Source organism: Labrus bergylta, chromosome 3, assembly GCF_963930695.1.
Source record: "Labrus bergylta chromosome 3, fLabBer1.1, whole genome shotgun sequence".
NCBI lineage: Eukaryota > Metazoa > Chordata > Actinopteri > Labriformes > Labridae > Labrus > Labrus bergylta.
The window spans coordinates 28,622,480-28,637,608 of NC_089197.1; the positions used below are offsets into that span (position 1 = coordinate 28,622,480).

The 15,129-nt window shown below is 39.1% G+C and overlaps 1 protein-coding gene across 1 annotated transcript in view; it reads left to right on the forward strand.

The window, feature by feature from the left end:
• ush2a (Usher syndrome 2A (autosomal recessive, mild)) overlaps positions 1-15,129 on the forward strand; it is a 192,969-nt gene that overhangs the window by 68,664 nt on the left and 109,176 nt on the right. The window contains exons 30-39 of the mRNA XM_065953099.1: positions 4,506-4,636; positions 7,214-7,340; positions 7,856-7,957; positions 8,398-8,586; positions 9,042-9,172; positions 9,284-9,563; positions 10,027-10,251; positions 10,938-11,018; positions 12,587-12,775; positions 14,165-14,296. Of these exons, the coding sequence (XP_065809171.1) occupies positions 4,506-4,636; positions 7,214-7,340; positions 7,856-7,957; positions 8,398-8,586; positions 9,042-9,172; positions 9,284-9,563; positions 10,027-10,251; positions 10,938-11,018; positions 12,587-12,775; positions 14,165-14,296 (1,587 nt within the window). The remainder of the gene's footprint in view (positions 1-4,505; positions 4,637-7,213; positions 7,341-7,855; positions 7,958-8,397; positions 8,587-9,041; positions 9,173-9,283; positions 9,564-10,026; positions 10,252-10,937; positions 11,019-12,586; positions 12,776-14,164; positions 14,297-15,129) is intronic.

Here is a 15,129-nt window from a genome sequence, read left to right on the forward strand (position 1 = left end):
ACTTGAAACAATAATAACAATAAAAATAAGACTACACATAAAACTGTAAATGGCTGAATATTGCGGCTTGTTAATTTTACATATTGTTAAATAAGACATTTATCGTCTTTGTTCTCCGACAAACAGAGAGATGGAAACAGTGTTTTCATTAATGAGAACAAGCCTGTTCTGCTTTACATAAAAGTCAATTCAAACAATTTAATTCTCCCATTTGTGGTTAAGGTGACAGTTCTGGACTGGTGGGATTATACAGTTATTGGTTTTATAAACTTGTATGTAGTTCATCAAAGGTTTTCTTTACAGTACAAAAAATAATATATCAGTTGTGTCAAAAACAAAACCTGTTTTTGACACAACTGTGTCTTGGAACAACACAAGGACTCACGTTTTTGTTTTATTATCGATAAAAGCCTTTAATTTTTATTTTAACCTTATCAAACAAATGTCAGCTAACCTGCTTCTCTGTGTTGCATGATTTAGATTACACTTACCCTTGTCCAGTCAGCCATCGTCTCCAAACATTTCTGTTTCTAAAAAAAGTAGATATTTTTGGTATTTTTTGTTAATACATGAAAATGTCCGTCCAGTGGTGAAAATAATGTCTTATGTATTAATGTAATATATTGAGCATGCTAGATACTGCATGCCTCTGTGATGCCCTTTTTGATCGGTGCACGCTGTTTTTGTGTGTATATGACAACCAGTAGTGTGTGAGTGTGTCTGTCAGTATTGTGTGTGCTCTTGTGTGCTTGCATGTACTCTGTATGTGTAACAGAGACACCTGTCATGACATGTGCTCAGGTGTATCTGTTGATGGCTCCAAAGTGGTTGTCAGTGTGAAGTAGCACAAGTCCTGTGGGGCAATCTGAAGGCAGTAATGCTGAGCACGAGCAGAGTCACTTCAATGGTGTATGTTTGGTTTAATACAGGTTGGCCCAGCTCGGTCTTCCCTTGAGGACAGATGTTTTCGACTTTGCCTGATGCAGCTTCACCACAAATCATTGTTAAAAAAAATATTACACCAAATGCCTGATTCTTTTCAAAACAAAAATCAGTATATGACATTGTGTTTACATGCATGTATTGAGAGTCTTTTGTCACATTGACCTCCATGCAAATACATTCAAGACAACTTGGCACCAGTTGTACTGGTGCTTTAGTGCTTACATTGGACTGTTGGAATCATTTAACAAAAGTGATTTCACATTCTTGAGCACTTGGCCACAATGCATCACAGCAAAGTGTAGGCTAGTGCACAATGAGGTTTGAACAATATATATTTGATCATTCTTCACCATTTCATGTTTTAGACCATTGCACATACGTAGCTTCTTATCGTCATAGTTTCTTTTTATACAAAGTGTATCAGAACTTACTGATGAGACAGAAATAAAAGTCATACGTCTTCCCTACCGTCATATGAGTGTGTAAAGGTCCCATGGGCCTGTCCCCTGTGTACAGGACGGGTCCCATGTCCACATCTTCTATTGGAATAAAACTGAATGGAGTGATATAGGATGGCTGTTTACACTAGAGTTAGATCCACAAAAAGGGAAGAATTAGATAAAGGAGCATAGTTAACAGTAAAAAGGTAAATTAAAACCTTAAGATGAAGCAACAAGTGGAAGAAGGGGGAAAGGGGTCATGAAAAAGAAGAGGAAGGTTAAAAGCAGACAGGTAAATAAAGGAAGGGTTCAGAGATCAGGAGAGTTTGACACTGAGAGAAGGTTAAAGGGGGATAATGGAATGTCAGGTACCTGCCATGACTTCACTCATTTCTTTGGTGACAAGGTCATGAATGTAAATGACAGCCGTCTGCTGGATGTGCATAAGGCAAGCCCAATGTAGAGAACATGTTTATCTTGTCTAAGCTCTATGCTTCTACGTATATGTCTTAGTTCCCTTGTGAACCCATGGTTAATAAATGTACAGCTGTTGAGTTGAGCATTTGGGGTTTGTGGATACAGTATACTATGCAGACATAGCAGGTCCTGATTGAATTATATAACATGATTGTAAAGAAAGCTTTGCCTGGATTACTCTGAAAGTTCTGAAGATATTTTATTTCTTGACTGATTTACAGATTTTGTTCTCTTCAGGTATCAGTGATAATGATATCCTTATGTAGTGTGAATGAAATCTGTGTGTTAAGATTTGACACAGTAAAAGTGCAGGGAAGGAGCCCTGATCTTTTTTTTTTTCTTTTAGTCAAAACTATCTCAAGCAGTTTATTTGCCTCACGTCTTTCCCTTTACGCCTCTCTCTGAACTCTCTCACTCCCCTGGCAGGGCTTTTGGCTTCCTCTCTTGTCTTTGTCCTGTTTGCACCTCTGACCCATATAACTGCTATCGGGGCTGTTGCCAATACTTGCTGTGTGCTTTCGCCCTACAGACTCTGTGTCAGGATGGGTTAGCTCGATTTCTCAAAACCCCAAACTTTTTGTCATAGAAATCTTTTAATAAAATGAACCTTTTCAAATTGTAAACACATTATGAAGCAGTCGGAGATCAAATGAAGACTGTGGGTGATCTAAATAAGACTAACTCTTGGATTTGTAAGTGCGAGAGACTACCTTTTGCTATTTACCTCAAGCTAGCCTGAAATAGATGCAGTTGCAAATAGAACTAACGTCAAAAGATGGAAGAACTCATGTTATAACAGGGACTTTGAATCGGCTAACCTTACTGATCTTGAGCTTGCCATGTAACTGTTTGACTTCTCTCCATGTTAAATGAATTCACACACTAATTATTTTGCTAACACCAGCTCCTGATGAACTCTAGACTGCCTCCATTCAACTCCTCAGATCTTCCCACACTTCTGTTCCCTTTGAGGCGGACAGAGCTGAGGAAACGCACTCTTACTCACAGAGACACACATTAATCGCGTGCTCTGTATCTCTGTGTGGATCTAGTAGTGGATTAAGATCCAATCTCTGATCCATGGTAACATGACAAGACGGCACGCTGGATGAATTCTGTGGGTCCTGCTGGTCTAAGAATCCAGTTTCCCACATTGCTGAAGCTTTGATTCCTTGGATACATTAACAAACGAGGCAGCAGAAGACATCTGTATTAGAATTATACAATACATTTCAGCTTTTTGGTGCGTTACTAGCCTTCTTAAAGATTAAAGTATCTCCCTCACAGTGGTTGTCTCACATCATAAATCTATTGTCATCAAAGTTAGGGATCCAGGATTTTATCAGTTTAGTATAACTGACATTAACTGAGAGATGTAAGAACTAGGTTACATGAAACTATTTATTGTTACTACAATTGTCTTGGAATTTATTTAGTAAGTTTACTTGAAGTTAGCCTCAAACCTTCACTTACAACACTCATGCAGTTTAGAATGCAGTAGAGAAATATGTTAAAGCCTGTATGGGTTTCTTTCTTTTCATTTTCAAACAATTAAAACTTTACTTTAGACTAGCACTTTGATTTGTTAAAACAACAAAGTACCTTCAATAAAGTTGGGATTCAGGAGGTAGCACGGATGTTGTTGTTTTTTTTCCCGAAGTTCCTGTCGTTGTGCTTTTATAAAAGTCTGTTACTGAAGGAAACTCTACTCTGTCATTCATTCACTTCATCCTTAAGTACTTGATTAAAAACTTAAAGCATGCATTAACATGTGAAGGCCAAACTCCAACCTCCAGTGTGGAATAATGAAGCCAATGAAAAAAACTGCAGTTCCTTGAGTGTCCACTTGAGGCTGGCTGCAAAAGACCCATAAATCCCATATTGAACCCATATTAAAATGTCCATTTGACAGCAGAAATAAACATGTTCACAGCTTAGTACAAAAATTATTTTAGTCTTAATAGTTCATATCTTTATCAGCACATACTGCAGGAGTGTTGAAATGTTTTATAACTCGTCTGTTTTGATTTCATGAAGGATACGAGTTGTTCATAATAAGAGGTGTGGCTGATCTGAATGAAGGGAAGGTTTGTTGCAGCTGTTTGTCATATATATATATATACAGTATATGGTGAAGGCTCAGAAGAGATTTCAGTTGGTCTGTCTCAGGATAGTAATCTGAGAATCATGTTTTTTTCTACATTCTCATTGTGGTTACGGTATATTAAACGGTAAGCTGAAAGAAGAAATAATGTCAGCCTAGAGCTCTGGTTAGGAAACCAACAACTTGACATTTGGCATTTTTAGACAAAATAAATCTAAATAAAAAAAATAATAACTTTATTAACTTATATATAATAAGTATATACTTATATATATATATATAATGGTAGGGGAAACACTGACCTTGTTAACATATTTTATACCTGACTTTGCTACAAACTTGTTTTCTTGGTTCTACCTAATTTATGAGTTCTACTCATCGACATCGTTTGTGGTTCCTCAGCTATATTCTATTCTATTTTATTTATTATAAAATCTGACATTTGTTAAAATTGTTACTATCAGATCTTGAGAACAAGTCAAGTCAAATTAAAATTTTCCTAACTCGTGCTCTTCTATTTCTGATCCTCCCTCCCTCAGGTGTTAAATTGAGATTTAAGACCCGCTCCCCGGATGGCCTGCTGCTTTCTGCCTTCTCTCCAGGAAACCAGGAAGAGTTCCTGGCTATTCAGATCCAAGATGGACACCCTTACTTTTTGTTTGACCCACAGGTGTGTACATGTTTTTCAACCTTTTAACAATGGGAGTAAAAACTACAACAACTTACATTTCAAGAATGATATATATAATGATAAAAAAAACAATCTCACAGTTAAGTAGGGAAACCTCAGGAGGGTTCAATCAGTTATTTATTTTTGTGTTACAAAGGTGCAACAGATAGTAGTTCTCAGTTAAAATTAAGAACTACTAGGTTACAGTGTACTGCTGTGCTTTGTGACCATTTATCTCTCTTTTATATCTAAAATTCTAAGTATGTTTTTTTGTAATTCTCTTATATATTTGTCTCTCACTTTACTCTTCCCTTCTGCTCACTTACTTGCTCAACTTCACCATTTTCCTTTTGATCATCTGTCTTTCTAGTTCTTCTTCCCCTCTACTTCTTTCACTCACTCACTCCTTCTCGCTCTCTCTGTCTCTTTCCCGTTTTCTCTCTCACTTGCTCTCATCTAATAAATGTGATCTGTAGCCCCTCATTGGTTTCTGTCAGGGAGACAGGGAGAGGGGAAAAAACTTTGAAAGTGTGTCAACGTTTGAATTGGACTGCAATTAACTCATTCCCTGCAGTCACCACGCGTGAATACCAATTGCAAGCTAATTAAGCTTTGCACCCTTGCACACATACACACACACACACACACATACACAGGCAGTGCTTCCCTTATCCATCCATACAGACACATGTAGAGGGGTTAAAGAGTCAACGACTTGGATGATGAAAGTGATGATGGGAGATGATTATACATACTTCCATGAGGCCACCAACTAATTACACACTCAAACAAACACACCACAGACACACTAACAGTTGACTTCCACTTCACTATCACTATCTAAACTTACTAAGAAGGTTTCATCAAAATGCAACCACTTGATGTGTGCAGACAGTTGTCTCTCAATACATACTTGTTGACCTGTGGTGTTTATGTGTGTGTGTCTGCGGCTATCTGCACTGTTGGATGTGTGATCAAGTGTGTGCGTGTGTGTGTGCGCGTGCGTGTGTGTTCGCCAACTGGGTTGATTCCTTTGTTTAGGCTAGTTTGGGGTAATTAACAGTGGGAGTGGTGTCACGGCTTATTAGTGTTCCCCTAGATACATATAGCTGGGCCCATTACTTCCCCCTATTAGCCTGTTGAGCTAGCCTAATGGGATTACTAGTGCAGGGGGGGTAATTTAGCATGACACAGGAAAGTGATATGCTCATAAATATGTGCACATGTGAGCTGCCACACACACACACGCAGAAACACAAACACACACATGTAGTATATCAATGCAAACCTTCCCAATCACATGAAGAAGAGATCAAACAAAGGTTCTCTAACTGTCATATTGTTAAACACATATGCTAAAGCATGCATAAACAGACACACATTTTACACTCTAGTGACACAGGTGATTCATGCATCGCTGCTTTCCGCAGTACACAGAGGTGTTTGTAGCAGCTAGTAACTCTAAGGTCTGTCACATGTATTACACATGTAGCGCTCACACACTGGCTGGTAAGCTGTGACTGTCAGTTTAATGCATTCATAGACGAGTCGCAAACAAACCACATACGTACTTTATTCCAAACTACAATGCACCTTTGAACTTCACTTATCTTCAGAGTACTCGTGGCTTTTAGTAAAATCAAGAAAGACTGTGAGGGAGAAAATTCTTGCAGTCATTGTGATCTTAGCATAAACATAAAAAAATACATATCCACCAATAATGTATTTGTGCTTCTTACACGTGCATAACAGACAAAGGCAATAGCCATGTCATTTTAACTTAGTAAAAACTTAAGCAGAATTCAACAAAAATCTTGCTTTAGCACAGAACAGCTGGTGTTGATGCTAACCGTGTAATCTGAACTTGAGTTGTACCACACACAGTTGAGGTGTAAGAGAAAGATGGGTAGAGAGACTCCTCCCTTGTTGTCTTGTTAAGTAGAGCTGTCTAGCAAAGGTAGTAAAGATGTCAAAGGCTGATATACTCTGGCATTCATACATTTATTGATCTCATCATTAAATCTTCATCACTGTGTGTCTGTGTGTGGAGATACAGTATGTTGTCAGTGTTTGTGTGAGTGTGAACATTTTACAAGATTACTCTTTGCCTGCTTGCTAAAAGCTGATCACAACAATGATGTCATACTTAATAGGTAGCAAAAAGCTCTGTAACAACACTTTGATGATTATATGTGCATGTACATGTCCCTCTGAAGTTGGTGTGTGTGTGTGTGTGTGTGTGTGTGTGTGTGTGTGTGTGTGTGTGTGTGTGTGTGTGTGTGTGTGTGTGTGTGTGTGTGTGTGTGTGTGTGTGTGTGTCATCTAATGTCCAACCTAGTTCACACAGTATAGTAGGAGAAAGAAGTGATGATTTAAATGTTACAAAGTGAATAAGTTTGATTGCACTGTGATTAGAAAAGTGGTCATTTTGAGCTAGAGGTTTTAGATTAACTTTAAAGACCTTTGATCACTGTTAGGAAATAAGCATTAATCAATTCTCACAGAGCTATGAATGTACAGTAGATATGTTTAAAACTCTAACCTTTAGGGTGGGTCTTTGTATACATGTGTGTTTAGGGCTCAGCAGTGGCTGTGAGTGTACAGGATGATGGAGGGCGCCGCTACAACGATGGACAGTGGCACAGCATCACAGCCATGAGGCGAGGGGCCGTGGGAACAATCGTTGTGAACAATCAATATAGAGGTAACCCTTCTCATATTCATACTGACCACTGTGTGCATCTGCTCGGTGTGTGGGTGTGTGAGTGTAAATGCAAGTGTATGTAGAACATATGTACGTCTGTTCATGCGAGGATGTGCTCATGTGCTTGGATGTAAATCTTGTGAGACTGTATGTGCACTAATGTGTGTTTATATCTATGTAAATCCCTTAGCACTGCGTGGAGGTGTTAGTCAGGTTAATCCTATCCACACTGTGTATGATGAGAAAATTACTGCCTCACACACCCACAGAAACACACTTACAAGCCTCAGTTGTTCTCATTTATATTTGTTTTATTTGTTTCTAAGTCTGAAAATGAACACAACTGTATGAGCATTATCCCTCTCTCTGTTAGACACTCCTTTTAATCTTTCTTTTTTTATCCCCTCTCAATTGCATCCTCTCAAATGTGCCACTTTTCTAAATGCTCTTGTTTTGTATCTACTTCTACCCCCCCTACCTACCTTCTACCTTTATCCTACTTCACCCAACCCCAGGTAGTGCATCCGCCTCCAGTGGCAGCACCATCATCGGTGAGAACACAGGGCTGTTCATTGGAGGGCTGCCTGAAGATTTTACTTTGCTAAGAGAGAATTCAGGTAAGTCCATCATTAGCCACCTTCTTTTCAAGTATTATTATGCGTCACCCTGACATTTAGATGGATTTGACTGATTTTTTCATCTTACATTTTTTTTTTGTATACGTTATTGTTTCTCCAGCTAGAAAACAGTATTTCTACAAGGCAAATGGTAGGATTTAGGAACACATATAAACGTTTTAAACTCTATAGGTTGAAATCCTGCCTAGCTACAACCAGGGCAACTTTTTACCTTCTTAGGATTTGTCATCATTCTCATATTCAGGAAAAAAAAAATTGGTAGCTTGGCTTGTCCTCCACATGAGATTAACAGGATGCTAATCACATAAATTAGCAACCACAATTGAGGTTTAAATAACATGTTTTTGCAGGCTAGAAGCATGTAGAACAACATTTTCTATTGACAATGCTGGTAATTACTCTTCTCCTTTTCTGGCCAGGTGAAGCTCTTCTAGAGCGGCAGGGTTTCTCTGGTTGTCTCAGAGATGTAAGTTTAAAGATGAGTGACAGCCCCTCAGAGGAATGGAAACCTCTGGACTGGGCAAAAGCCACAAAGAAGGTGGCAGCATATGAAAGCTGGGAGGGATGTCCTGTTGAGACTGTGGATGGAGCCCATTTTCTGGGTCATGGTAGGATTGTCCAATAAAGTAAATTCATGTTTTATGTTAACTTACTCCTTTGTATCACAAGGAAAATGTCAAATAACAATATGATAGATATAAGGCATGACAGTTATGGTCATAATGGTACTATAAAGCATTGTGTAGCACATGTGTTATAGAAGACTGACATCATGCAACAAGGTAAACAGCTGAAGAGTTTAGGATGCTTACTTCTGATGCCGGTGATAATGATGTTGTAAATAGGATGATAATCAGTAAATTGGTCTCTGTGACAAATATCTGTTTCATCAGTGTACATTACCTCCATTAATGCTTTCTAAAAGGGCCTACTCATCTATTAATCACCTCTGAATATTTGACAAAGCATCTTAACTTTAGGTTAGTCCTGCCTGAAACTTTATACTCTTTAGCTTTTAGACTTGTAATTAATGTTGCAGAGAATTTTTTCCTCCTTGTCTCAGGTTACTTGGAGCTGGGCCGAGATGTTTTCAGTGGAGGAAAGGATTTCGAGATTTCTTTTGATTTCAGAACAGACCAGCTCAATGCAATTTTGCTCTTCACACACAACACACAAACTGAAGACTACATGCTGGTACGGAGCACAGCCACATTTCAAATGATCATTGAAAACTGTACTGAAACTTTATGAATGTTTAAACGAGCACAAGTCTGCGATATTCTGTTTATTGTTGTGTGTTTTTAGGCGGAGTTGGAGGGTGGTCTGCTGTCCTACATTATTTCCTCTGAAGGTCACATGACTGAACTCAGCATGTGGGTGGGGCTCAGTTACTGTGATGGAGACTGGAAACAACTTTCATTGGCAAAACGCGGCTCTCTCATCTCTGCTGCAGTCAATGACTGGGCCGAGGAGATGAGGGGGGTGGGAGGAGCAGTGAGGCTGAGAGTCGATTCGCCATTATACTTAGGGGGCATACCCCCAGAGCTCAAACATCCAGCTCTGGACAGCAGAAGTCACAAACATGGTGAGATATATTTACTCAAAAACATAATGTCAAGACATTCACATAATCAGGGGTGTGACTCAGAAAGTGTTGCAGATAATTATTGATGCACCTGTCACTTGCTTGTTAACTCTCCTATCTGGGGCAGCATTTGTATGAACCAACAAGAAGTCATAGTGATTATACTAATATTTCCTAGGTGTACAGTATTCAAGCATTGAATCGGAGCATTGAAGATTAGACTGAAATTCGGAGATGAAAGGGGATGAGTGTGGCACAAGAGAATAAAACATTTCAACACTATTGTGGAGGAAGATATGCTTGTTATGATATTTTGTTTTCTGCTTAAAACTGAGAGGAGAAAGATGTATGCCCCTCACATTCTGTCTGTTCTCCCTGTTCTTCTCTGTTTTACCCCTTTTCACCCCTCTCCTCTCCTTTCCTTTTCACTCTCCTTCTTCTACTCTCTTTTTCTCTTCCACAGGCCTGGGAGGTTGCATAAGGAGTCTCACCTTACGAAGTGATGAAACATACCCTCCTGTCAGTCAAAGTGTTAATCTCTTTGTTGCCTCCCGTCGCTCAGTGAGAGTCTACTTAGACGGCTGTCCCACCGGTGAAAGTCGGTATAACTGCAGAGGAAACGATTCAGTGTTGGTGTACAGTGGGAAGACAACTCAAGCCACAGATTATACTCTACAACCTTTTACTGGTAACCATGCACAGTATACACATTTAACTACACCAATGCTACTCTGAGACAGCACTCAGCTCAAAAGGAAGTGTGGAATTATAGCACAATGATGTAGTGATAGACCTCCATCAGATAAAAAACAAACAATACAAAGAATCTTGCTTTGATCCTCTAGTCTTTAGTGGATCATCTAATCAAAAAATAGAATGAAAACCAGAATGAACCAGAGTCCATTTGCAATCAGCTTCAAGCTCATTACTGATAAGACTCTTGCTTCAGAATGAGAATTATGAAAGTATAGCATATACTTAAGATTAAAGGATAATGGGTGCTGTGTAGATCATAGACTATACAGTATTTGTTTATGCTGTATCTTCACATACAGTCATTGTTTCAGCTGAGAAAAAGACGTGCAAAAAAGATGTTGTGTTATTTCTGTGGGCATACTTTGGCTTAAGACAAGTAAAACAAGAATTTGGAAATGGAGAATTGTGTGCATGCATTTTATTATCTACAGCTGATGAATCACTAAAGAGCTAAAAGTTAAAAATGAATTGCTCTTTTTTGTTTAGGTGACTACAGATGTGCCTCCATTAGGACATTTTAATTTAAGAACTTTGTATCTGTCTGTCCCTTGTATCCCTTCTCCAATGTGCAAACACACACACACACACACACACACACACACACACAAACCTCTCAAGAGTACCTATACAGGTTCGTAGCCTTGGCCGCTGGAGGGTGGTCTGCAGGACCCTGGCAAAGAGGGCGCAGCAGAAGCAAAGGTAATCTGTCATATTTCTGAAGAAAGTTTGTGTGTTTCTGTGTTTTACAGACCATTATGTCTACAGCTAGATTTGATTACTTTTTATGTAATACCAATGTATATATATATTTCTTTGCGATCGTCTCTCATGAAAAACACACACTCAAAACTCATACAAGCGCAGCATTTGCTTTGGCGTCTCATTTTCTTTCAATCTTTCTACCACTCTAATAGTAAGAGAGAACAATAAATCTCAGGTATTAGCATACTGCCTCTTCACAAGTGTGTGTTCCCTATATAATGTATGTTCCTTCAGTGTGCTTTGTAATCTGTTTTGATATTTCATTTTCAAAACCACTTAAAATAAAAGTCTGTCCTAATTGAATGAATCTATTAAAATGCATTATTTAAGCCCGTTCAACAAGGAGTAAATATCCCTGCTCGTGGACTAGTTTTAAGTGTTTCTTTTTGGGTGTAAAACCACTGCTATGTTGTACAGTTACTGAGCTGGTGATATCATATGAGCCTGACGGTATGAGAGATTGATAAGGCCTCTTCAAAGGGCATCCCAGTAAAAGGCTGTTAACCCAGAATGGCCTGTGTGCTCCCCTGTGTATTATAAAGCTCCTCGTTAGTAGTGAACGATACACTGGTAGGTCTCAGTGTGCCATGCTGTGACCAGAGGGAGGAATGACAGAGAGGAAGGGAGAAAGTGCTAAAAACATTTAGAAGCAAAGAGAAAGTGATGCAGAGAGGACAAGAAACTGAGAGGAAATATTTGAGGAAGGAGGAGGAAGAAGGAGCAGAAAGTCAAATAAGGAGAATAGAGTGAGAGGTGATAAGGAAAGATACATGGTGAGTTAGTAATGAATGAAGGAACAGAAGGTTGTGCAAAAACAGGAATTTGTAGGAAAAGCTGATGTGGAGATGGATGCTAAAACCAAACAGCACACCAGGCTAGATTAAAATTAAGTGGATGAAACACACACGGAAAATACATTTGTCAGCATTTATAAACCATTTATAAGCTGTTTATGAGTGATGTTTGTCTCACAGAAATAAGTGATCTGCAACCTGTGAAGTAAACTCCAAGATGAGTGAGTGAGGGGACAGATGCAAAGCAAAATACAGGGAGGAAGGGAGACGGATAATAAAGGCAGAAGAGATGGGAGTGAGGGGGGTAGAAGGAGCCAGACCATCCTGAACTACTGAGAGAGAAAGAAGGGGAGTGCTAAAGAGAAGGAGGGAGGCTGATTGCTGTGAAATATAGCTCAGAATGAATGGCTGGCTGTATTAAATCAGTGCTGAAAAAGTTACTACACTCATAAATACTATTTATGCTAATGGTAAGGTATGATTTACTGAGCCTATTAAAACAGAGAGATGGGGGAAGCTTTTTCTTTAACCTCATGTGCTCTCGACCACTTGTTTTGCTTCTTTCTTACATATTTTCATTTTTTGTTCTTTTTATTTGGCATACTTTGCATTTGTTGTGACATTTCTTTCTCCTTTTTGGCTTTGTTGCGGTTACATTTATTTTCTTCTCTTCTCTTCACTTTTCTTCTCCCTCTCTCTCCCTCTGTTTAGTACCTGGGTTTGTACCACCTCCTTCCACTGTGAAGAGCTTGAACGGCTTCAGTGCCCAGGTGAGCTGGTTGCCTCCCACAGGTGACACCAGAGGGTTGATTGACCGATATGAGTTAAAGGCCTATAATAGAGACCAACCAGAGATACAACCCATCAAAGCCACATATCTGGCTAATGGAAACTTCACAGGTAAAAAAAACACACAAACCTTTGACGGTCTAACTCTAAGAACATGTTTAATAGTGGAATAATGTATGCTATGTAACCGCACAGGGGGCAACAGTAATATGTGAGGAACAAACTGTTTGCTTCTTACATACAAACTTGCTGTAACTAACAAAAACAGCAAAAACTTTGATAAACGTGGATCATTTTTGAAAAACCTTATTTAATTTCTAGTTATCCTATAGGTGCTTTTGGCTGGTTTACTTCCACCTTTTGTGAGATCTGTTAAGGTCAACAATCACACTGCCTTTTCCCTTCTGTCTCACATACAAACATATATACACACACATACTGTCCCAGGCAAGCCTGTTAATGTCTCCTTGGCAAGTCCCCAGCTTTAGGAGACTGTCTCCATTTGGAACAAGACACTCAGGACTACCCCAATGATGTCATACCCTGGCATCGCTCCTTCTTCTCTCTCTCTCTTTCTGTTGCTACTTTTTCGATCTTCCCTCACTTCATCTTTTATGATGATGATGATGATGTCTGCATCCGCGGCTGCTATTCGTCCCTCCTCTCGTCCACTCTCCATGTCTCCAGGCAAATATGAAGATGAGCTCTCCATCTCTCTCAGAGTCTCTCTTCCGTCCCCCCATTCCCTCCCTCTCTCTTTGCCAGACATTAAGTCCACCATGATAAGGCTTCTTGTTAATTTATGATGGCCTCAACACCTGACTGCAGAATTACACCAACGGCTAAAAAACACAGAAAGCAAATGAGGGTGTAATGGCATCGGAGTGGGGCCCTGGCCCCTAATTGAATTAAAAGAAATGGGTAACGGGGAGAGAGAGAGAGAGAGATGGAGAGAGAGAGATGGAGAGACAGGGTAACTGGGCACCCAGGGTGAGAGAAGTTGGAGGGGTGGGAGAGAAGAGCGGGGACGTGAAAGAGTGACTTAGAAAAATACTGAAAGAACCGTAGAGGGCACAGACGTCTAGGACAAAAAAACATCACAGCGAGACAAGTGAAAATTTACAATTAGAGTAGACTATCGTTGTTGCCAAACGCAGGAAGTTTGCTTAGCAACAGCAGCTGATGCATCTAAAGCATCTAAATTGCATCAATGAAGAGTAGGGATGCAAACTTTAGAAACAAACGGAGTTTACACTCTTTATAAAGGGGACAGAAAAAGACATTCAGCCAGAAAGGCAGAGTTGTCACAAAGGAGTGTTTTAGATCTTTCAAATCAATATACATATACACAAATGCATGTTGCAAAAATCTTCAGCATTCTGAGTTACCAACTCAGTGAAGTAAAGTCCAAACTTACAGTCTCCCTTGGAATAAAATTCTCTCTGTCTGTTTTTTTCTGTCTGCCACTCTCTGACAAGTTCACACTCTCCTCATCTCCAGGTGTGCTGCCAGGTCTCACTCCATCCACTCGATATGTTATCACTGTTAGTGCCTGTAGCCCGTTTGGCTGCACTGAGAGTCTTTATGAAAACACTGGCAATTTGAGATCAAGCCTCACAACCCCAGAGGAAGGTAAGTGTGTAAAGCACAAATATTAATACACATATGAATCAACAAACCTGTAAACATAAAATACAAGACAAGAAAAAAGAGTTAAATTGCAGCTGAGTGAAAGAAAAAGAACAGAGGAATATTGTTGTGATTTGGAAGGTCAGCGTGGGAAGCTTAAGAATAAAAAAAGGAAGTGGAAGAGGGGAAAAAGATTTTTCTTCATATGTTAGTCACTACATTAATCTGTGTCATACTAACTGGCCTTGTTGGGAAGATAATGTGACGGCAGGGGTCACTGCAGAGACGGCAAAAATCAATCTGAAGTAAAAGAAAAAAACAGATTACTGTATTGATTCTCACTGAGCACACAGTTAAGACACTGAACTGTGTTAGGAAGACAGGAGACAGAACTTATTTATTACTTTTTGTCCTTAGTCTATTTTTCATACAAAGAACCTCACATGGTCACATTTTCACTCACTGTCCTGTAAGAGAGGATTTTTTTTTAAATACTTTTCAGTAGATCAAGTAACAGAGAAAACTTAAACTGTATTTTTCTTGCAGTGTTGTGAATGAGATTTTAGATGAGATTTCACAATGTGCAAAAAATATTTCAAGTCAGGTGTCTGTGATAACCTGCTGAGTAATGTTACTCTGAATAGATCATTTCATGATTCAGCTTAAGGTTTATGCATTTAATGTTGTTTTAAGCTATTTTCAAATCTGTTTGATTTGCATAACTATAAGATATTGACTCTTACATGTTTCAAACTGTACTGCAAGTTGAATTCATTAAAAAAGAATAATTTATCACTTGCTTCCATTTGCTCATATAAACCCCTACATATTTGGTC